This window comes from Cetorhinus maximus, chromosome 16 (assembly GCF_964194155.1).
Source record: "Cetorhinus maximus chromosome 16, sCetMax3.hap1.1, whole genome shotgun sequence".
NCBI lineage: Eukaryota > Metazoa > Chordata > Chondrichthyes > Lamniformes > Cetorhinidae > Cetorhinus > Cetorhinus maximus.
Window position 1 is genome coordinate 73,011,520 of NC_135894.1, and position 19,414 is coordinate 73,030,933.

General features: G+C 45.1%; 1 protein-coding gene across 2 annotated transcripts in view; it reads right to left on the bottom strand.

Moving 5' to 3' along the window:
- Positions 1-6,594: 6,594 nt before the first annotated feature.
- The window catches only part of LOC144691697 (NXPE family member 3-like), a 61,031-nt gene continuing 48,211 nt past the window's right edge, over positions 6,595-19,414 (bottom strand). For both annotated transcript variants that reach the window (XM_078560055.1, XM_078560054.1), the window contains one exon: positions 6,595-7,217. In XM_078560055.1, coding sequence (XP_078416181.1) covers positions 6,664-7,217 — 554 coding nt within the window. In that variant the 3' untranslated portion in view covers positions 6,595-6,663. The remainder of the gene's footprint in view (positions 7,218-19,414) is intronic.

A 19,414-nucleotide genomic window follows, 5' to 3' on the forward strand; every position in this document is an offset into this window, starting at 1 on the left:
CAAACTTATAGCTAGGATGTCCAGTGATGCTGTTGTATAGGCAAAAATAGGGTTGCAGCTACTGCCCACCTGTCCATCTTCACTAGTAGGGGGCTCAGTAAGGACATAACCCGAATAGAAACATGTTGCCTCTCAATGTCCTTGCCCTCCACTGCCATAACATCTGAATTTTGTCCTGTAAAAGTTCTGTGATATCTTTCCCAGATCCTGTAAACCTGCCAGTGTTTTTAAACCATCAACAGCCTAAGGATTCAGACATGAGAAAGAATGAACAAAGAAAACTACAGAAGCTGCCAGTGTTTCACAGCCTGTGTTGAAGGATCTACACCTGAAATGTTAACTTCATTTCTTCCATCTATAGATGCTGACCGCTTCCAGCATTTTCTATTTCATGATTAGGGATAATTGGCATAAATTTCCACAGGGATTCTCCTGCTTAATCACTGTAATGGCTTTTCTGCTGGCAGGATTCCCAAGAAGATTCATCCCTGATACAATTTGTCTACTTCATGGTGTGAGGGGAATTTTGAACCTGCCAGGATGGGTGGCTATTAGGGCCTGCAGCAGGTTAAACAGTCAAAAATTCCCAGATGTCCCAAAACCAATAGAACCCTGCCAACTTTCTCATTTAACTTGAGCACACTGGTAGCATGCAGCAGTAGAGTCTGCTATTAACATACACTAAAAGGCGATTGAGTGCACCTTTGTCCCTATATTCTGCCTTTAACTGTTAGATCACAGGTATCCTGGGCTTCCTGGAATTTGCCAGGTTGAATAAGGTGAGTGGACAGCAGTGATTGAAGGGGCTGGGCACTGACAGGCTGGAAAGCCTTTTAATACTGAGGACTGACAGCTGCTTCTTTGCCTGAATGAAATGCTCTTGCTCACAGGAGCAAAAGTTTGCTAATATTTGAGCAACAGGCAAAACTCACTGTTTCATAAAAGCAAAACAGGTGGTATTCTTCATTAACAGGATGCTGTTGTCAAGCCAGAAAGATGCTCTGTCTACCACACCAATGAGGAATGTGGTATATGAATTTCAGTGCCAGTGTGATGCAAGGTAGTAGTCTATAAGTCCCAATGCCTAGCGGATTATATCAAAAAGCACGTCCCTTTGGCTGTTTGCAACTGACTGTACTTAACCAGCCTAAGCTTGCAAAAGTCAGGTCACAGTGTCTAACATTAGATATGATCCTGCAATTGTACAACACTTACTAAACAATCCTGATTGTGCTAAGAATTACACCAACAACCAATTTAAGATTATCAGTCAGGCTCACAATGTGGCTCACTTATGGTTGTTAGAAGCTACATATATTCATACGCAGGGCCATGTCCTTTGCAAACAGAAAGGTCATGCCCAAGCATTGCACCTTTTGCAGTTAAACAAAAGCTTGGGGGATGCCTGTCCCTGGTGCATTTCCCATGGCAATGCTCTACTAATTAGAGTCAACTTACCTGGTTTGAATTTAAACAAAAGCTTTGGGGATAACTGAATAATCCTCCTCTGTATCCCATTGGCAAAACCAGAAATGCTGAACTGCCATCCAGCCCTTCTCGAAACCATGTTTCAGAAATAGCTTTGATGTCATACTTTGAAGTGCCTATCAGTGCCTTCAGCTCATCTGCCTTATTCACTAGATTCCTTGCATTGACATATTTACCATTAATCTCTGAGAAACTCCTTTGCTGTCTTCCTACTTGTTTACTAATTTTCTGCCTTCCATTTCCAGGTTCCGATGGGCCAAACAACTTTTTTCTGTGCTATAATGATTCTATGACTCTTTACTTCCCTTCTTTCTGCACCTATACTCAGGTTCGCATCCCCTTGTCAAATTAGATTAAACCTCCCCCACAGCACTAGACCTCTCCACCATTATATTTGTTCTGGCCATGTTGGGGTGCAGCCCATATGCCCTGTACAGGCCCCACCCTCCCTAGGGCAGGTCCCACTATCCCAGGAATCCAAAACCTCTCTCCTGCGCCATTTCTCCAGCCATGTATTTATTTGAACTATCCTTCTATTTCTGTACTGACTCGTACATAACACTGGGAGTAAACCAGAGATTATGACCTTTGAGGACCTGCTTTTTAATTTCATTCCTAGTTCCCTAAAATCTACCTTTAGGACATCATCCCTCTTTCTACCTTTGCCATTGGTAACTATAAAAACCACAATCTCTGGCTGTTGACTCAGGGTGTTCTGTAGTCACTCAGTGACATCCTTAACTCTGGCAGCAGAGAGAAGGCATATCACACTGGAACCATGCTTGTGGCCAGAGAAATGCCTCTCTGTTCCCCTAACTATAATCCTGTATCATTATTGCTATACCAACCTTCCTCCACTCACCTCTTTATAGCTGAGCCACACATGGTGCAGCAGCCTTGATTCTGGCTGTGCTCGCTGGAGGTACCATTACCCTTATCAGTATTCAGATCTCAATGGTGGTTAGAAAGCAAGATGCACTGCGGGGCTCCAGCACTATGTGCCTGCTCCTGACTGACCATCTGGCATTCTCCTATTTCCCCCTCCGCTCTGCCCACTCTTAAGCTGCACTGTGACAACTTCCAGGAATGTGCTATCCATGTAACTCTCAGCCTTGGGGATGCGCCAGCTGCTGCTCACACTCCAAAAACCAGAACTCGAGCTCCTCCAGCTGATGACACTTCCTGCACATTTGGTTGTGTAGAACAAGAGAATTGTCCTGGAAATGTCACATGTCACAGGAGGTGCGTTCAATGGGACCGAAGTGCACTGCTATGCCTCTATTTATTAGACAACTAACTAAATTTCTTAATTTAACCCACTGTCCTAACTTAAAGAGAAAGAACAATAATAATGCTCACTAACCAATCACCTGCCTGTCGACCTGTGATGTCATGCCTTAGTTTTGTTTTGTTGTTTTTGAATTTGCTGAATTTGCCTTCACTTAGGCTCATGCTCTGTTCTGGACATTCTCTACTTCAATTATGCCTACTTTATAGTTTTTAACCTTTTAATTAATTATTTGATCTAGTTAAAGTGATAAACAGATTAAAAATAAAGAAGGATTTGCATATAATGCCTTTCACAACCACAGGAGATCCCACAGTATTCGATAGCCAATGAAGTCCTTTTGAAGCAATTAAAACAAAGCAAAATGCTGCAGGTGCTGGAAATCTGAATTAAAAATGAAAAATGCTGAAAGTACTCAGCAGGTCTGGCAGCACCTGTGTAGAGAAGAAGAATTAACATTTCAGGTCTGTGACCATTCAACAGTTAATTGTTGCAATGTAGGAAACATGAAGCCAATTTGCACATTGCAAGCTCCCAAAAATAATATTGTGATAATGACCACATAATTTGTTACTCTGATATTGAGGGATAAATATTGGGCCAGACACCAGGGATAACTTCCCTGCTCTTCCTTGAAGTTGTGCCATGGATCTCTTGCATCCACCTGAGAGGGCAGATGAAACTCTGGTTTAATGTCTCATTCGAGAGACTGCACTTTTAACAGTGCAGCACTCTCTCCGTACTGCACTGGAGTGTCAGCTTTAATTTTTATGCTCAAGTCCTGGAGTGGGACTTAAGTCCACAACCTTTCAGCTCAGGGGTGAGGGTGCTAGCAACTTAACCAGAGCAGCCATTAAATTAGGAAGATTAAACAATATGTTTACCTTTAACATGAACCACTAAAAGCATCGGAGGCAAAAACAAAGTGCCTCCTTCTCCCTCTGCACCAAAGTCCAAACTTTTGCATTCTATTTGTGATGCAATCTCTGTCTCAATGTTTTCTTTTGTAAACCTATTTAAGCTACACCTAAGTTGCAATTCCTGACAACTTTCTATTCACAGTAATTGATGCCACACTAATCCATATAGATTTGTCAATCTTAATCAACATTGGAAACCACCAAACGCTATGTAAGATTCAATAAAAATTAATCATTAACCAACCTGAAAGTAACTGATGATCCCTTGAAATAGCGTTGGTGGGGGGTGGGAGGAGATCCTTTCTGTTGCTTAACACGAGTCCCACTGTGTGAGGTAGGGTGTTAGCAGAAGCCTTAATGCCTATAACTGGCAGCTCTGGTGTTAAGTCAATGTTACACGCTAATTGATGTAGATGTTTACACTCTGCACACTTTGGATGGTCGCTCTCTGCATTTGCACTAATGTTCCCATCAAAATAGCGTCAGGCATAGCCAGCACCAGAAATATCTGCATGCTTCACATTCAACACTTCAAAGACAAAGCACCTGTAGCACTGAAAAAGAAACGGGTGAGATAGCTGACTTCAATAGCCAATATCTTTAGTATTGCTGAAATGTCCCAGCTGCTGTTTGCAGTCGGTGGGATACAGACCATACCTAACCAACCCGTGCTTGCAAAACTTAAAACACAGTGTCCAATATTGGATGTGATTCCAAGATTGGACAAAATTTGTTAAATAATCCTCAGTGTCCTAAGAATTGCGCTGATAACCAATTTAAGATTGTCAGTCAGGCTCTCACTATGGTGCATTTGCGTGTACTGGAAACTACATATATTTGTACAAAGGGCCCCATTCTTTGCAGACAAAAAGAACATGTACACACATTACACCTGTTTCAGCTAAACAAAATAAGTGACAGCCATTTGCTGACTCATTCCTCAGGGCAATGTCTTGACCCCATTCAGGGTCAAGCTGCTTGGTTTAAATTTCAAACAATGCTTGGCAGTTAATTGTCAGGATGTGAAGGCATTGGAAAAAATACAGAGGAGATTCACAAGAATGATTCCCAAGATGAAGAACTGTAGCAATGGGGATAGATTGGAGAGGTTGGGACTAATTTCCTTGCAGAAAAGAAGGCTGTGGGGAGAATTAATAGGTGTATTCAAGATTCTGAGGGGTATGGACATGGTAAAAAATGAGAAACTGTTCCCAATCAAGAGAACATCAAGAACTAGAGGGCATGGACTCAAAATAATTGGCAAAAGGAGTAAATGTGATGTGAGGAAACATTTTTTCACCCAGAGGGCGGTTGGAGTCTGGAACAAACTTCCTAAAAGGGTGGTGGAGGCAGGTTCGATCGAGGTATGCAACAGGGAATTGGATTGCTACCTGAAAAGAGAGAATGTGCAAGGTTACGGGTTAAGGTAGGGGAATGGGACTAGGTGGAATGCTCTTTCAGAGAGCCAGTGCAGACTCGATGGGTCGAATGGCCTCCTTCTGCACTGTAAAGATACCGTGATGCCTTCTCCATAGCAACGCCACTTGCCAACCAATCAGCACTCTTGACATACAGTATATATTGTTGTTCTCCCCCTCATAATGATATTCTTGTGAGTGTTCTGATGAGAGCAAGACGAAAAGCTTAGACATGTCTCTTTTTTCAGCAATACTCGAGTTCTGTACTACCAAATGACTACCGATATCTTCACATGAGAAAGGTTTGTATCTCTTTCCATTATCTTTGCATTCCCAATTGTTCTTTATTGATCTGTTCTGCAATGAGAGCTGGAGATGTTGACCAAGGAACAGGATCCAGCTTAGCTTTGAAAATGTTTGTGGTTATTGTATTCATTTCTAGGCTCACATCCAGTAATGACCACCAGTGCTTGGCCCAGAGGGCAACAGTCACCAATGGAACTGTGGCCCAGCAAGGATTCAGGGTGGTAGATACTAACTTTCAGGCAGAGAGGCCCTGTGTCATGACAGGTTTGGGGTCACATTTCTATGCTACCAGGAAGCTGCACACATCCAGAATGGTTGTCCTATAGCCGTTCTCCGGCTTTGGCTCATGCAGTATCAAGTGGATTGGATGTTGCACCAACCCATACATATGTCCATAGGCAACATGTGGGATTGGATGGTTGTGATGGTGGTGTCTGCCTGAATCAGCAGCAACCTGCAATATTTGTGAAGCCAGGAGGAAACTCCACAAAAATATGATAGAAAATGTTTTGAGTATACCTTCAAACCAGCCTGTCCCTTCAAGGGCAACTTGTTCGGATGCTCATCCCACCAACATGTCACTTAAAATTTCAGCTGGGGCTTAACAGCATCATAGCTGCCCGATTTGAATAGTCAAGCGACTATTTGCCTGAAACAGGTAATCACATTGTAATGACCCAAATAAATATCAGCAGCTGGAGCATCAGCAGTCTACCAACTTCACTTTGAGGTGGTTACTGTACCATTAATGCTGATTTTTTTACCAGCTGGAGTAGACTCCAATGCATTCACAGGACAATAACAAAGTTGGACGTAAAGATTTTGCAAAAAAAAAACGTGATATCTCTTGTCCCATCTTAACATATGATTTGTGTACAACAAAAGGCAACCTGAATGTGGCTATGTCTCAATGAATGTTACCACACTTAAAGCATTGAAAAATCTTCACTTGTTTTAAAAGCCATTAAAGAATGTTAAATGGAGTGTCCCCTCCAGTTGTGGTATTGCTGCAGGCTGAAACTTCCACCTGCAGTTCTGACACTGCTGGCTGAGGGTTCATCCCTTATGCAGTGAGCCCTCATTGGCAGTCATGCCACGTAAGGGAGAACCCCTGCGGAAATAACGACTATATATATATATATAAAGTTAGAGTTTTGACAGCATTGTTATTTTTCATTGTACTTTAAATCATTTAATATTTCATGATTCCCAAAAACTAGCTAGAACAAATCTAAAATGGAATTTAACTCTTTTCCAAAGGACATACATATGAAAGAAACACATCTACTTCATTCTTTATAATGACTTGCTGGGGATGTAATTCATGTGGCAGGTAATGTGCTATTGTCATCTCCCAGGCATCCACAAATGCCACGTTAATGCCCTCAAACATCTTTCTCATCACTAAATCTAGTTGATAGGAATACCAGTCGCTGTTGTAGAAACTGAAGTCCTGTGGAAGGGCCTGGACATTGGCAGTCTTTATTACAACCAGTGTATCTGGACTCCTGTCCAGCAATCGCAGAATTGACTTGCGGATGTTCTGGAGCCTTCGAATGTACGGTTCAACTGGAAAAGTGTTGAAATGACACCATATGGTGAAGGCTATAATGGTGCTCTTTCCTCCTTTAATCTCATCCAGTTTATTTGCAATGAATAGTAGATCCTGACTTGAAATGGGTAAGATTCGGATGGGTGTGCCATGGGCATAATATTCCACTTTGATCTTGTTGTCTATATCCAAAGCGAGATGAGGGCCGGTTTTTTTAGAATTGCCGAGATCAAATTCCCTCAGACCTAAAACGGATACCAATGATTAACACTGAGTCATATTTATTGAAATGATCATTAAGAGGAATGAAGACAGAAAGGATATTATTTGAACCTCAGAACATCAAAATGGAGCCTTTTCTTTCGTCCTACTCTACCCAACCTGAACCAGCTTCATTCAATAATGGTATTGCTCACACACCATAATGCATCATTATATTATCACAATCAACCCACCCTGGTACATTCATTGGACACAAAAAAAAACTTTACAACCAGTAGAGTAGAATGACCTACTCAACTTGCTCTAGCAAATGATCTTTTGTGATAAATTCATATGATGGAGCATAAATACTGTGCATTTATCGATTATCTCCAGTGAGCAATAATGGCTTCATTTCTCCATGGCTAGAATTTTCGGTTTGGCGAAAGGGAGCGGGACCCGCTTGCCGACGTGTAAAATGACGCGCAATGACGTTGGGCGTGCGTCCCGATGTCACTGCACGTTATTCAGATCTTGAGTTCGGCGGGCGTGCACTGGAGTCGACTGCATGCCCATGGAACTGTCGAAGATGTATTAAGGTCATTAAAATTCCAATTGAAATAATTAACAGAGCTGCCTGTCCAACCTTAAGGTTGGTGGGCAGGCAAAGAGCCCAGGCGGCCTTCGCATTTATCATGAAACCTCATCCACGGGCGGGATGAGGTTTCATGAGGGTTTCTAAACTTTAATAAAAATTTTCAAAAAAATTCATAGGCATGTCCCAGCTCATGTGACACTGTGACTTGAGGGGACATGGCTTAAAAATTTTTTTTTTCCTTTTTAAAAATTTTTACAAAACAAACTGACCTCCCTGAGGCAGCTCTGTGCTTCAGGGAGATTTCTGCACTCTTTTGCGTGCATGCATGAAAGAGCGCAGGCTATGACTCAGCCTACCCCCTGCCCTCACAGGGAGCGCTTAGCGCTTCCGGGTGCGTGTCATGTTGGGTGGGCCTTAATTGGACCGCCCACGTAAAATGGCAGCGCGCAGCTGATTGCGGGCGGCGATCGGCTGCGCTCCTGCCCATGCCCGCTCCTGCCCAACCTCCCCAACAGGGGGAAAATTCTCCCCCATATTTCCTCTCTATTCAGGGATTAGAGAGCGATGCTGTATGACCTCTGCCTGTTCCTATAACATCTTACTTAAGGATGCCAGTTTTCTGTACTTATTCCAAAGGCAAAAGCAAATCTTTTGGTTCCTGTTCAATCTGACTCCTGATTTAACATTGGGCGGAATTTTACGCCAGTGGGATTTTGTGGTCCCGCCGAAGTCAATGGACATTTCAATGGCTCACTGCCTTTTACCCCTGCCACAATGGAGCCGTAAAATTCCGACCATTGTCTTTTGGGAACTCATCTCCACATTTATTGTGGTAGAGTGAGCCAAAGATGTTTGCCGCCATATTACTTTTAATCCAAATCTTTCCGACTGGCTTTTGATTTGGTTCGTACACAATTTTTGAAGACGGCAGAACAAGTTTATGAAACTATTAAAAAGCATATTAAACCCTTGACTTCTTACATCGAGGCATAGAGTCCAAAAGCAAGAAAGCTATGCTAACCCTTTATAAAACACTGGTTGGGCCTCAGTTGGAGTATTGTAGGTAGGATGGCAAGGGCTTGGAAAGAGTTTAGAGGAGGTTTATCAGAATAATACCAAGGATAAGGGACCTCAGACATGTGGGAAGACTAGAGAAGCTGGGATTATTTTCCTTAGAGCAGGGAAGGTTAAGGGGTGAAGAGGTGTCCAAAGTTATGACAGGTTTTGATATCGCAAATAAAAGGAAATTATTTCCACCGGTGTGTAGGTCTGTAACTAATGGACACAGAATTTTTAAAAATACGATGGAGATAAGAAGAATTTCTTTATGCAGTGAGCTGTTCTGGAATGCATTGCCTGAAAAGATGAAGGAAGCAGATTCAGCAACAACTTTCAAAAGGCAATTGGATATATATCAGAAAAGGAACAATTTGTATATGGGAAAGAGTTTGCAAGTGGGACTAATTGGAAAGCTCTTCCAATGAATTGGCACAGAAAGACTGAACGGTCTCCTCCAGTGCTGTCAGGTTCTAAGATTCTCTAATAGATCTATTATAAAAAAAGATGATGATAACAGAAAATGGTTTAGTCAGCCTGGGAGTGCATATGCAAGATTTTTGATAAGATATTAGTTGATGCACATTGGTATTGCCAGTGGGAAACTAATGCTGTCAGACTGGTTTTACACAATGCTCGATTTCACTTTCCATTGAAGTTAATTTTCCAGCCGGGTGGATTCGTTTAGAATTATCCCCACTGTGCTGCTTTCACACGAAGCAGGGTTAGAAAAGGAATTATTGACCCAGGGTGTGATTTAGCCCCATTTTCAAATCATGCCTTTTGTCCTTACCTTTATAGAATGCTTTCATTTGCCATTGTAAGCAATTTGAAAAAGCTAGTTCGAGAAGTTGAGGTGTTGGAGTGTAAGACCATCTGTGATATTTGTGTTTAATGTTTATGCTTTTTTGTAAAAGGACATTTTAGTTAAAAAGAAGTGTTATATAAAAACCTGACAGCAGGGTATGCTAAATCCGAGATGTATTGCTCTTTGCTGTAGAATAAGGAATAAAGGAATCTCCCGTTTTTTACACAGGAAGTTGGGGTTCAGAAGCAGGTAGCTCTGTGTGTTTGTGTGTGTGTTTATTCTTAATTGCTAAGAAGGGACAAAAAACTTCAAATTGTGACGAAGATGGGATCACCATTATTAGGGGCTTCAGAGACTTTTGATCCAGCTACTATGGACTTGGTATTTTATGTTGAGCAAATGGAACAGTTTTTCAATGCGGATGAGATTGACGAGGAAGACTAGGCCTCAGTGTTTCTTATAGTCATCGGAATGAAAAATTTCACTTTACTGAGAAATCTCATTGCTCCTGACAAGCCAGCAGATAAAAACTTTAAAGAGCTGGTGGACATTTTGAAAAAGCACTTTGATCCCAGACCAGCAATTATTGCCGAGAGATTCAAGTTTCACCAAAGGGAACAGCATGAAAGTGAGTCAGTTTCCCAGTTCCTGGCTGAGTTGAGAAAATTAGCAGAACATTGGGCAGAATTTTTCGCTCGGTGGGCGGGCGGGAGCCCAACCCTCTCAAGTGTGAAATAACATGCGTTGACGTCAGCCGGGTGTGCCAGCGTCAACGTGCACTCTTGCGATATTTCACTAGGCCGGTGTGCGAGGGAGACGAAGGCGTGCCCACTATTAATTAAGAGGCCAGTTAAGGCCTTTGACACACCAGTTGTCTCCGAGTTTACGCAGCCCATGCGATTTTTTTGGCTGTCACATGGGCAAAATGGGCAGACGGGCAGACTACAATTTGCAAAAGCTCATCCACGGGCAGGATAAGAAGGGTCAGCAGCATAGCCACTGTGAGTAGTGAGAAGTTTTGGATATAACTTGCTGCTGGTTGCTGGTGTGAACTGGACAACTTCATCTCGCTTTAGAGCTGCATTCTGATCATTTCTAGGCTTCATTTCAGGACTCATTGTTGTCTTCCAGGCCCCCGGTGGATTCAGTCCGTGTGGGCCCTTCCAAATATCAGACAGCTTTCTATAACCCTGGTAATGGGGGTTGTAGTCTCTGCTGGTGGCACCTCCTCTGAGGAGGAACAGAGGGGCAGAAGGGAGAGGAGGCCAGGTGTCCCTATACAGCTTCCAGGGGAGCGACCTGTGGGAGGAGAGGCGCAGGCACAAGGGAGGCAGGGTCGGCAGGAAGTACAAGGCATAAAGAGCCACAGAAGATGGCACTATCCTGCTGCCAGGGTTTACAGGCGGCGATGCAGCTACCTCAACATGTCCAAGGTGTAACGCCGACGGAGGGTCCGCCTCTCAATGAAGACAGTGACCTCCATCTGTCAGAGGATCGGGCCTGAGATCAGCACCGACAGTATGGGTGGACTCCCCAGGCCAGTGGCATTGAAGGTCACAGTGGCCCTCAACTTCTATGCCTCTGGCTCTTTCCAGGGCTCGGTGGGGGATCTTTGTGGAGTCTCCTAATCAGCTGTCCACAGTTGCATCAAGCTGGTGACAGATGCTCTGTTTCGGTGTGCATTGACTTTCATTCACTGCCGCACAGCCGAGGCCAGCCAGGCAGAGCGAGCCAGAGGCTTTGCAGCGATTGCTGGGCTCCCCATGTCTAGGGTGCAATAGACTGTACACATGTGGCCATCAAGGCGCCAGCGGGTGAGCCCGGTGCCTTTGTCAACAGGAAGGGCTTCCACTCCATGAACGTGCAGATAGTGTGTGATCACAAGGTGCAGATTCTGCAAGTCTGTGCAAGGTACCCAGGCAGCTCCCATGACGCTTACACCCTGAGGCACTCCCAGGTGCTGAGGCTCTTCAGTGCTCCAGCCCGACTGGATGGATGGCTGCTGGGTAACAAGGGCTATCCACTGAAAAGGTCGCTCATGATGCCTCTCCCCCACTCAAGAACAGAAGCTGAGCAGCGGTACAACAGGAGCCATGCCTCCACAAGGGCGGTGGTAGAGAGAACCATGGGTCTTCTCACGATACACTTCCGATGCCTGGACCATTCAGGGTGCACACTACAATACCAGAGTGGGTGTCACTGACCGTGGTTGCATACTACGCTCTCCACAACCTGGCACTGGCAAGGGGGACCCAGTGGAGGAAGAAGATCTTGACACAGCTGCACAGACAACAGATGATGAGTCCAATAGTGAGTCCAAGTACAAGCATGGTGAGGAGAACGCTGACCTGGGCAACCTCCAGGGAGGCAGGGACACTCGGGATGCTTTGATCCAACCCTTCTTCAGCTAGCCTACCAAATACAAACCGCCACCACATGCCAGGGCTGCAGGCTCCAGACTCGATCCCTGACAGGACCATTTCCTTAGCCAACAACATACACTCTGTATCTGCAATAAAGTTTCAGGAGATACATGTCCATCATTACATCATGGCCTTCCCTGCACCTACAGAACAAGTGAAGCATACAGAGGCCAATAGCACAAAATAACATCTCATATAATTGTGAATGTGAAACATAGCTGAAATAAACATTAACCAGTGTATTTAATCACACCATTAAAAAATTTAAAGCAAAGTGGGGGAACAAAATATCACCTGTGATAAGGCCGTCTTGTGCTTAAGTGCTTTACATTTATCTTTATGGGTGCTATGTCTAGGTCCTCTCTCCGCACTGGCACCGGCGTTGGAGGCAGCCTGCTGACTCTGCTGTCTTGTTGGCCTTGATGACCTTGGCAGTCGTCCTCTAACCCGTGGAGCCTGTGTTGGCCCTGCCTGGGAGGGAGCGGTCAGTGCAACATCTGGCATTTCCCCAGTCGCTGCAGTCTTATCAACGGTTACTGACAGAGGGGCGGAGGAGCTGCTGCCATCACCCGGAGCACCCTGAGAGGAGCTGGCAGAGACGACAGGCAGCTCGTGCACCTACATGAGGTTGCATTGGACCTCCCTGCTCATCATTGATGGATGGGCACCGAGCTGGGATACTGGGTGCCAAATCCATCCCCCACACTGACACTGACCAGCTGAGGTCAGCACCTGTGTGTGGGTTGCAGGACCGATTGCATCCCCAGGGACCCCTGATTGTATGCCAGGAGCAGCCTCTGCATGAGAGTCGCCACTCCCCCCATGGAGGAGGCAGTGCTCGGCCATGAGGGTCAACACAGTGCTCATGCTCCACAGGGACTCCTCCCAAACGGACACCATGGTACACATTCTCTCATGTATCTCCGCCAGATCCCACATATCCTGCTGGATTTCCAGCATCTGCTGCCTAATGGATGACTCCAGAGGCTCATCATCAGCCATCAACTGAGCGTTGTCCTGGTCCCCAGCAGTCCTCCAACTGCCGATGCCCTGGGCACTCTCTGCCTCCACCTGCACCTCAAGTGAGTGTGAAGTGCCCTCATGAATGTGCACCAAGATACTAGACAGTGATCTTATGCCCACCGAGAAGCTAGCATCTGCGCTGGTGCCTGCTTGAGAGAGAGGGTATGATGCAGGTGCATGCTCAGCATTGTGGTCCTCAGGGGTCAGGGTTGGGCCTTCAGGCTTCTCATAGTGACCGCCTGCTGGTGAGTCTAAAAAAGGAGAAGAAGGACATGTCATTCGTTTAAGTCATGACACTATCACTGTGCATGCCTGGCACCCTGGTGAGACAGAGATATGCATCATGGTGCCCTCATCTTTCGATTATCAATGGGGTCTCCAGTTTCGAGGCTCACATCATTATAGAGGCTACACCAGACTGGATGCAATAGCCAACATTCTCACCCCAGTGCACTGCACTCCTACCTTCGTCTGACACCCCAGCCTCACAGCGGCTGCTTGACCAAGGTGCACGGCACCTCTCCAGCTCCAGGGCCTCCTGCTCATCAAGTGTGAGGATTAGGAGTTGTGGGGGTCCCCTGCCAGTTCATACCCTCTCAATATTGTTATGCAATGTCTTCTCCTGAAAGGATAGAAGAGCAATGATTAGTCCAGTCTCTACCTGCAGCACCATTGCAGCCTGGCCAATCCCACCTGAGAGGACACCTCGCAAGGCTGAGCTGATTCATGACCCTGGAGCCGCAAGGCACTCAGTTCAAGCAACCAGGGCTCACCCCCTTGGCCAGCTCCTGTATTATTGACATTTGCCACTCACACACTAACACCCTTGAGGTCCACAGGGGGATGGGCAGCTCTTAACTGTTCTGCACCCTAACCCATGCAAACACGGTACTCATCCTTCCTGATCACAGCAGATCGTTGAAGCGCTTCTGGTACTGCACCCTTGTGTGTCTCACCACATCATGGCTGCTGACCCTGGATGCCACCTGCTCCTAGGCCTTTTTGGTGAGGTGTTGGGGGGGCCTCCTCCTCCTGTCTCTGGGCACAAGGGTTTGCCTCCTGGCTGCCTCCTCCTCCAGGAGGGCTGCGAGACACTCATCAGAGAAACGCGGGGCCGACTGCCATGTCCAACCGCAACGGAATCCATCGGGACTTCAGCGTCCTTCCATGGCAGCCTTCCCGGGGCTGCCTAGGCTGCTTTTGAATTGGACACCGGGTCGCCTTTGGACCTGATGGACATCGTGCCCCCGCCTGCCCCTTCTCACAGATTCCCTAGCCATCTTTCACGCTGGGTGGGCTGTAATTGGCCTGCCAGCATGAAATCAAGATGCGCTGCCGACTACAGGCGGCAGATGGCTTCCCGACCACCCCTGCCTGCCTCCGCCAAGCCTGCCCACCAAGGGCAAAATTCTGCCCATTGTGACTTTAAAGGTAACCCGGAAGAAGCGTTGCCTGATCGCTTGGTTTGTGGACTAAGAAATGAAAGAACTCATCGTAGATTGTTAGCGGAGCAAGAGTTAACAATGAAGAAAGCGTTCGAGACTGCGCAAAGCATAGAATTAGCAGGGAAACAAGCTGGAGATTTGAAAGTGCATTCTAACAATGATGAAGTTAAAATAGTAAAGTCAGGGTATACTCACTTTCAAACATGTTACCGCTGTAATGGAATAGGGCATAATGTAGAAGCCTATAAGTGGAAAACTGCTGATTGTCGAGACTGTGGAAAATGCGTGCGTGTCGATCGAAGGCTGATCACAGCAAAGCAGCACCGCTAAGAAAAGGGCATCACGAGGAGCACACAGACAGGTCGAGCTTGAAAATAAACAGGTAGTTTAAAAAGATGCATTACTTGGAAACAAAATACAAAAATAATGAGTCCAGAAAAGCAGAAAGTGAAACTAACAGTGACGATGAGGAAGAGCAATTGTATTGCATTCAATCTGAGCTGAACCCAGATGAAGGACTAAAAGTTGGCATTGCCTTAAATGGTAAAATGGTTGAAATGGAGGTTGACACTGGAGCATCTGTTTCTATTGCTTCAGAGAAGACATGGCAGAAAATTTTCAAGTAATGTCCATTGGAGAAAACCCTCCTCCAGCTTAGCACCTACACTGGCGAATCTGTGAATATACTTGGAAAAATGTCCTTTCTAGTTAAATATGGAGATCAAATAGCAAGGTTGCCACTTATCATTGTGAAATGGGGTCATCCATCACTTATGGGCAGGAACTGGCTAAAAGAAATTTGGCTGGACTGGAATAAAATAAACAAGGTGCATTGCAACCCCATGCTGCAGTGCTTGTTAGACAAGCACACTGATGTCTTCAAATAAGGTCTAGCAGTTATTAAAGACATTGAAGCCAAACTTGCTGTGAAGGCTGAAGTTTCTCCAAGGTTCCACAAACCACATTCATTTCCCTACTCAATGTGACAGAAAATCGAGCAGGAACTAGAATGACTTGAAAACTTTCAGATAAGTTGACTATGTAGAGTGGGCAGTTCCAATAGTCCCAGGAGTGAAGGATGGTGGATCCATCAGAATATGTGGTAACCATAAAATCACCATTAATCCTTTCCTGGAAGTGCATCAGTGCCCGCTACCGAACATTGAGGACCTGTTCGTTGCTCTGAATGGAGGTGAATCATTCACAAAGCTTGACCTATCAAAGGCATTTTTGCAAACGTTGCTGAGTGAAGATGCCAGGAAGTATACAACCATCAGCACATACAGAGATCTATATCAATACTAACGACTACCATTTGGAATCGCATCATCAGCAGCCTTATTCCAGCAGACCATGTACAAAATACTGCAGGGCCTCCCTGGTGTGATCTGCTTCCAAGACGACATGCTCATCACTGGGAAAAACCTCCCAACTCATTTAGAGAGCCTGAGCAGGGTCCTGCGTAGACTGGAAAAATACAGCATTCGCTGTAAGGAATCCAAATGCTCATTCCTGAAGCCCTCAGTGGAGTACCTGGAACATATGATCGACGAAATTGGCCTCTCAACCTCACCCAGAAAGGTGGAGGCAGTGGTGAATACACCACAGCCCAAAAATGTTAAGGAGCTTCGTTTGTTTTTGGGACTTGTGAATTACTACAGTAAGTTCATTTCCAGTTTGGCTACCAAGGCAGAACCACTGAATAACCTGCTGAAGAAGAATGCAAAATGGGATTGGTCACAAGCCTGTCAGGAAAGTTTCAAGGAACTCAAGCAAGAGCTCACTTCTGCTAAAGTCCTGGCACATTTCAATGAAAAGTTGCCTGTCAGCCTGACTTATGATGCATCTGGATATGGCGTTGGAGCTGTCATCTCTCACACATTTCCTGATAGCAGTGAAAGGCTCACTTGTACACGAGTCACGTACATTGTCCAAGGCAGAATGAAATTATGTCCAAATTGAGAAGGAAGCTCCTGGACTAATCTATGGAGTCAAGAAGTTCCACCAATATATGTATGGGCGTAAATTCACGTTAATTACAGACCACAAGCCTTCAACCTGGTTGCTTAGCCCAAAGTCACAAACCCTGAAACTTGTCGCTGCACACCAACAAAGGTGGGCACTGATCTTATCTGCTTACCAGTACGAAATTACATTTCGCTTGACTGAGAATCATGGAAATGCAGACACACTTTCCAGACTGGGCGGCACTTGCTTAGCAATAACATGCTCACTGATACCCAGTTTGGGTTCCGCCGGGGCCACCCAGCTCCTGACCTCATTACAGCCTTGCTTCAAACGTGGACAAAAAAGCTGAACTCCCGGGGTGAGGTGAGAGTGACTGCCCTTGACACCAAGTCCGTATTTGACCGAGTGTGGCATCAAGGAGTCCTAGAAAAAGTGGGGTCAATGGGAATCAGGGGGAAAACGCTCCCTGGTTGGAGTCATACCTAGCACAAAGGAAGATGGTTGTGGTTGTTGGGGTCAGTCATCTCAGCTCCAGGACATCACTGCAGGAGTTCCTCAGGGTAGCGTCCTAGGCCCAACCATCTTCAGCTGCTTCATCAATGACCTTCCTTCCATCATAAGGTCAAAGTGGGGATGCTTGCTGATGATTGAACAATGTTTGGCACCATTTCTGACTCCTCAGCTATTAAAGCAATCCATGTCCAAATGCAGCAAGAGCTGGACAATATCTAGGCTTGGGCTGACAAGTGGCAAGTAACATTCGTGCCACACAAGTGCCGGGCAATGGCCATCTCCAACAAGAGAGAATCTAACCATCGCCCCTTGATGTTCTATGGCATTACCATGGCTGAATCCCCCACTATCAACATCCTGGGGGTTACCATTGACCAAAAAAAAACTGGACTAGCCATATAAATACTGTGGCTACAAGAGCAGGTCAAAGGCTAGGAATTCTGCGACGTGTAACTCATCTCCTAACTCCCCAAAGCCTGTCCACCATCTACAAAGCACAAGTCAGGAGTGTGATGGAATACTCCCCTACTGTTTGGATGAGTGCAGCTCCCACAACACTCAAGAATCTTGATACCATCCAGGATAAAGCAGCCCTGCTTACTTGGCACCACATCCACAAACATTCACTCCCTCCACCGCTGACGCACAGTAGCAGCAGTGTGTACCATCTACAAGATGCACTACAGGAATTCACCAAGCCTTCCAAACCCACGTCCACTATCGCTTAGAAGGACAAGGGCAGCAGATAGATGGGAACACCACCACCTGGAAGTTCCCCTCCAAGTCTCTCAGCATCCTGACTTGGAAATATATGGCCGTTCCTTCACTGTCGCTGGGTCAAAATCCTGGAACTCCCTTCCTAACAGCATTGTGGATGTACCTACACTACATGGACTGCAGTGGTTCAAGAAGGCAGCTAGTTCAATACTCCCTTCTCAAGGGCAACTAGGGACGGGCAACAAGTGGTGGCCCAGCCAGCAAAGCCCACATCCCCTGAATGAAAAAATGGCCATACGGGGAAGGATGCAAACAGACTGGAAGTTGAGGCTAAAGAACTTTTTGATGATGTATCGTAACACTCCACATTCAACAACAGGCGTATCTCCTGCTGAGTTAATGTTTGGAAGATGACTACATACCAGAGTGGATTTGCTGTGTCCATATTTGAAAGGAAAGTTTGGTTCAAGGCAGCTTGATCAGAAAAGGTCACATGACACAAATAAACCAGCTCATGCATTAAATCTGGATCAGTCTGTTTGGGTCTAAAATTACTGCGGGCACCAAAATGGCTCCTGGGAAGAATCATCAAGCATCGAGGACTATTGACCTATGATGTTGAATCTTTCTGTGGAATCTGGAAGAGACACACTGACCAGATTAGAGAAGCCAAATCCAAGGAACCAAATTTCTAGGGATCTCCAGCCAGAGTGGAAGATTTCTGGGAAAAATCTGGTCCAGTTGGTGAAACTTGATTTCATTCAACTGGCAAACCTGTAGCACCCGTAGCTGCAACTATTGAATCTGAACAGAAACAAGTGGAACAGCAGAACCTTCCATTTCTAAGCGAACAAACTGAGCCAACGCTCCTCTCTAAACCAAAGCGAACCTGCAAACTGCCTGACCAATTTGTTCCTGGCCAAAGGGGGAGGAGATGTAATGTTTGTGTTTAACATTTATGCTTTTTTGTAAAAGGACATTTTAGTTAAAAAGAAGTGTTATATAAAAAAACTGACGGTAAGGTGTGCTAAGTCCTGGATGTAATGACCTCTGGTGTAGAATAAGGAATAAAGGAACCGGTGTTTTTTTACACAGGAAGCTGGGGTTCAGAAGCAGATAGTTCTGTGTCTCTGTGTGTGTGTCTGTGTGTGTATTCTTAATTGTTAAGAAGGGACAAAACACTTCAAATGGCGATGAGGATGGGATCACCGTTATTGGGGGCTTTAGAGGCTTTTGATCCAGCTACTATGGACTTTGCAGTTTATGTTGAGCAAATGGAACAGCTTTTCTTTGTGAATGAGATTGAAGAGGAAAAGCTCTTAATTGTATTCTTAATTGTTAAGAAGTGACAAAACACCTCACCTTCTCTATCATAGAGGATGCTGGGGATGCAAACTAAGGCTTTACAGCAGCATTATTTAATAACAGGTGTGATTACAGTGTGACAACTTCAATATGCAGCTTCCAAAATAATTCTGAGAATAGGAATTCAGAATGGGAAAAGGTTGACACAATAATGTAACAAAATTTTATCACAAAGTAAAATTTGATAGGTCAGAAGTGCAAACGGATATAAAATTTTTAATGCATTATAGAATCAAAATGACTCTACTTCGGAACTGAAGACTCTAATCAACTCTAGTCCCAAATCCCCAACATTTTACTCTGTAACATTATTATTATTCTTTTC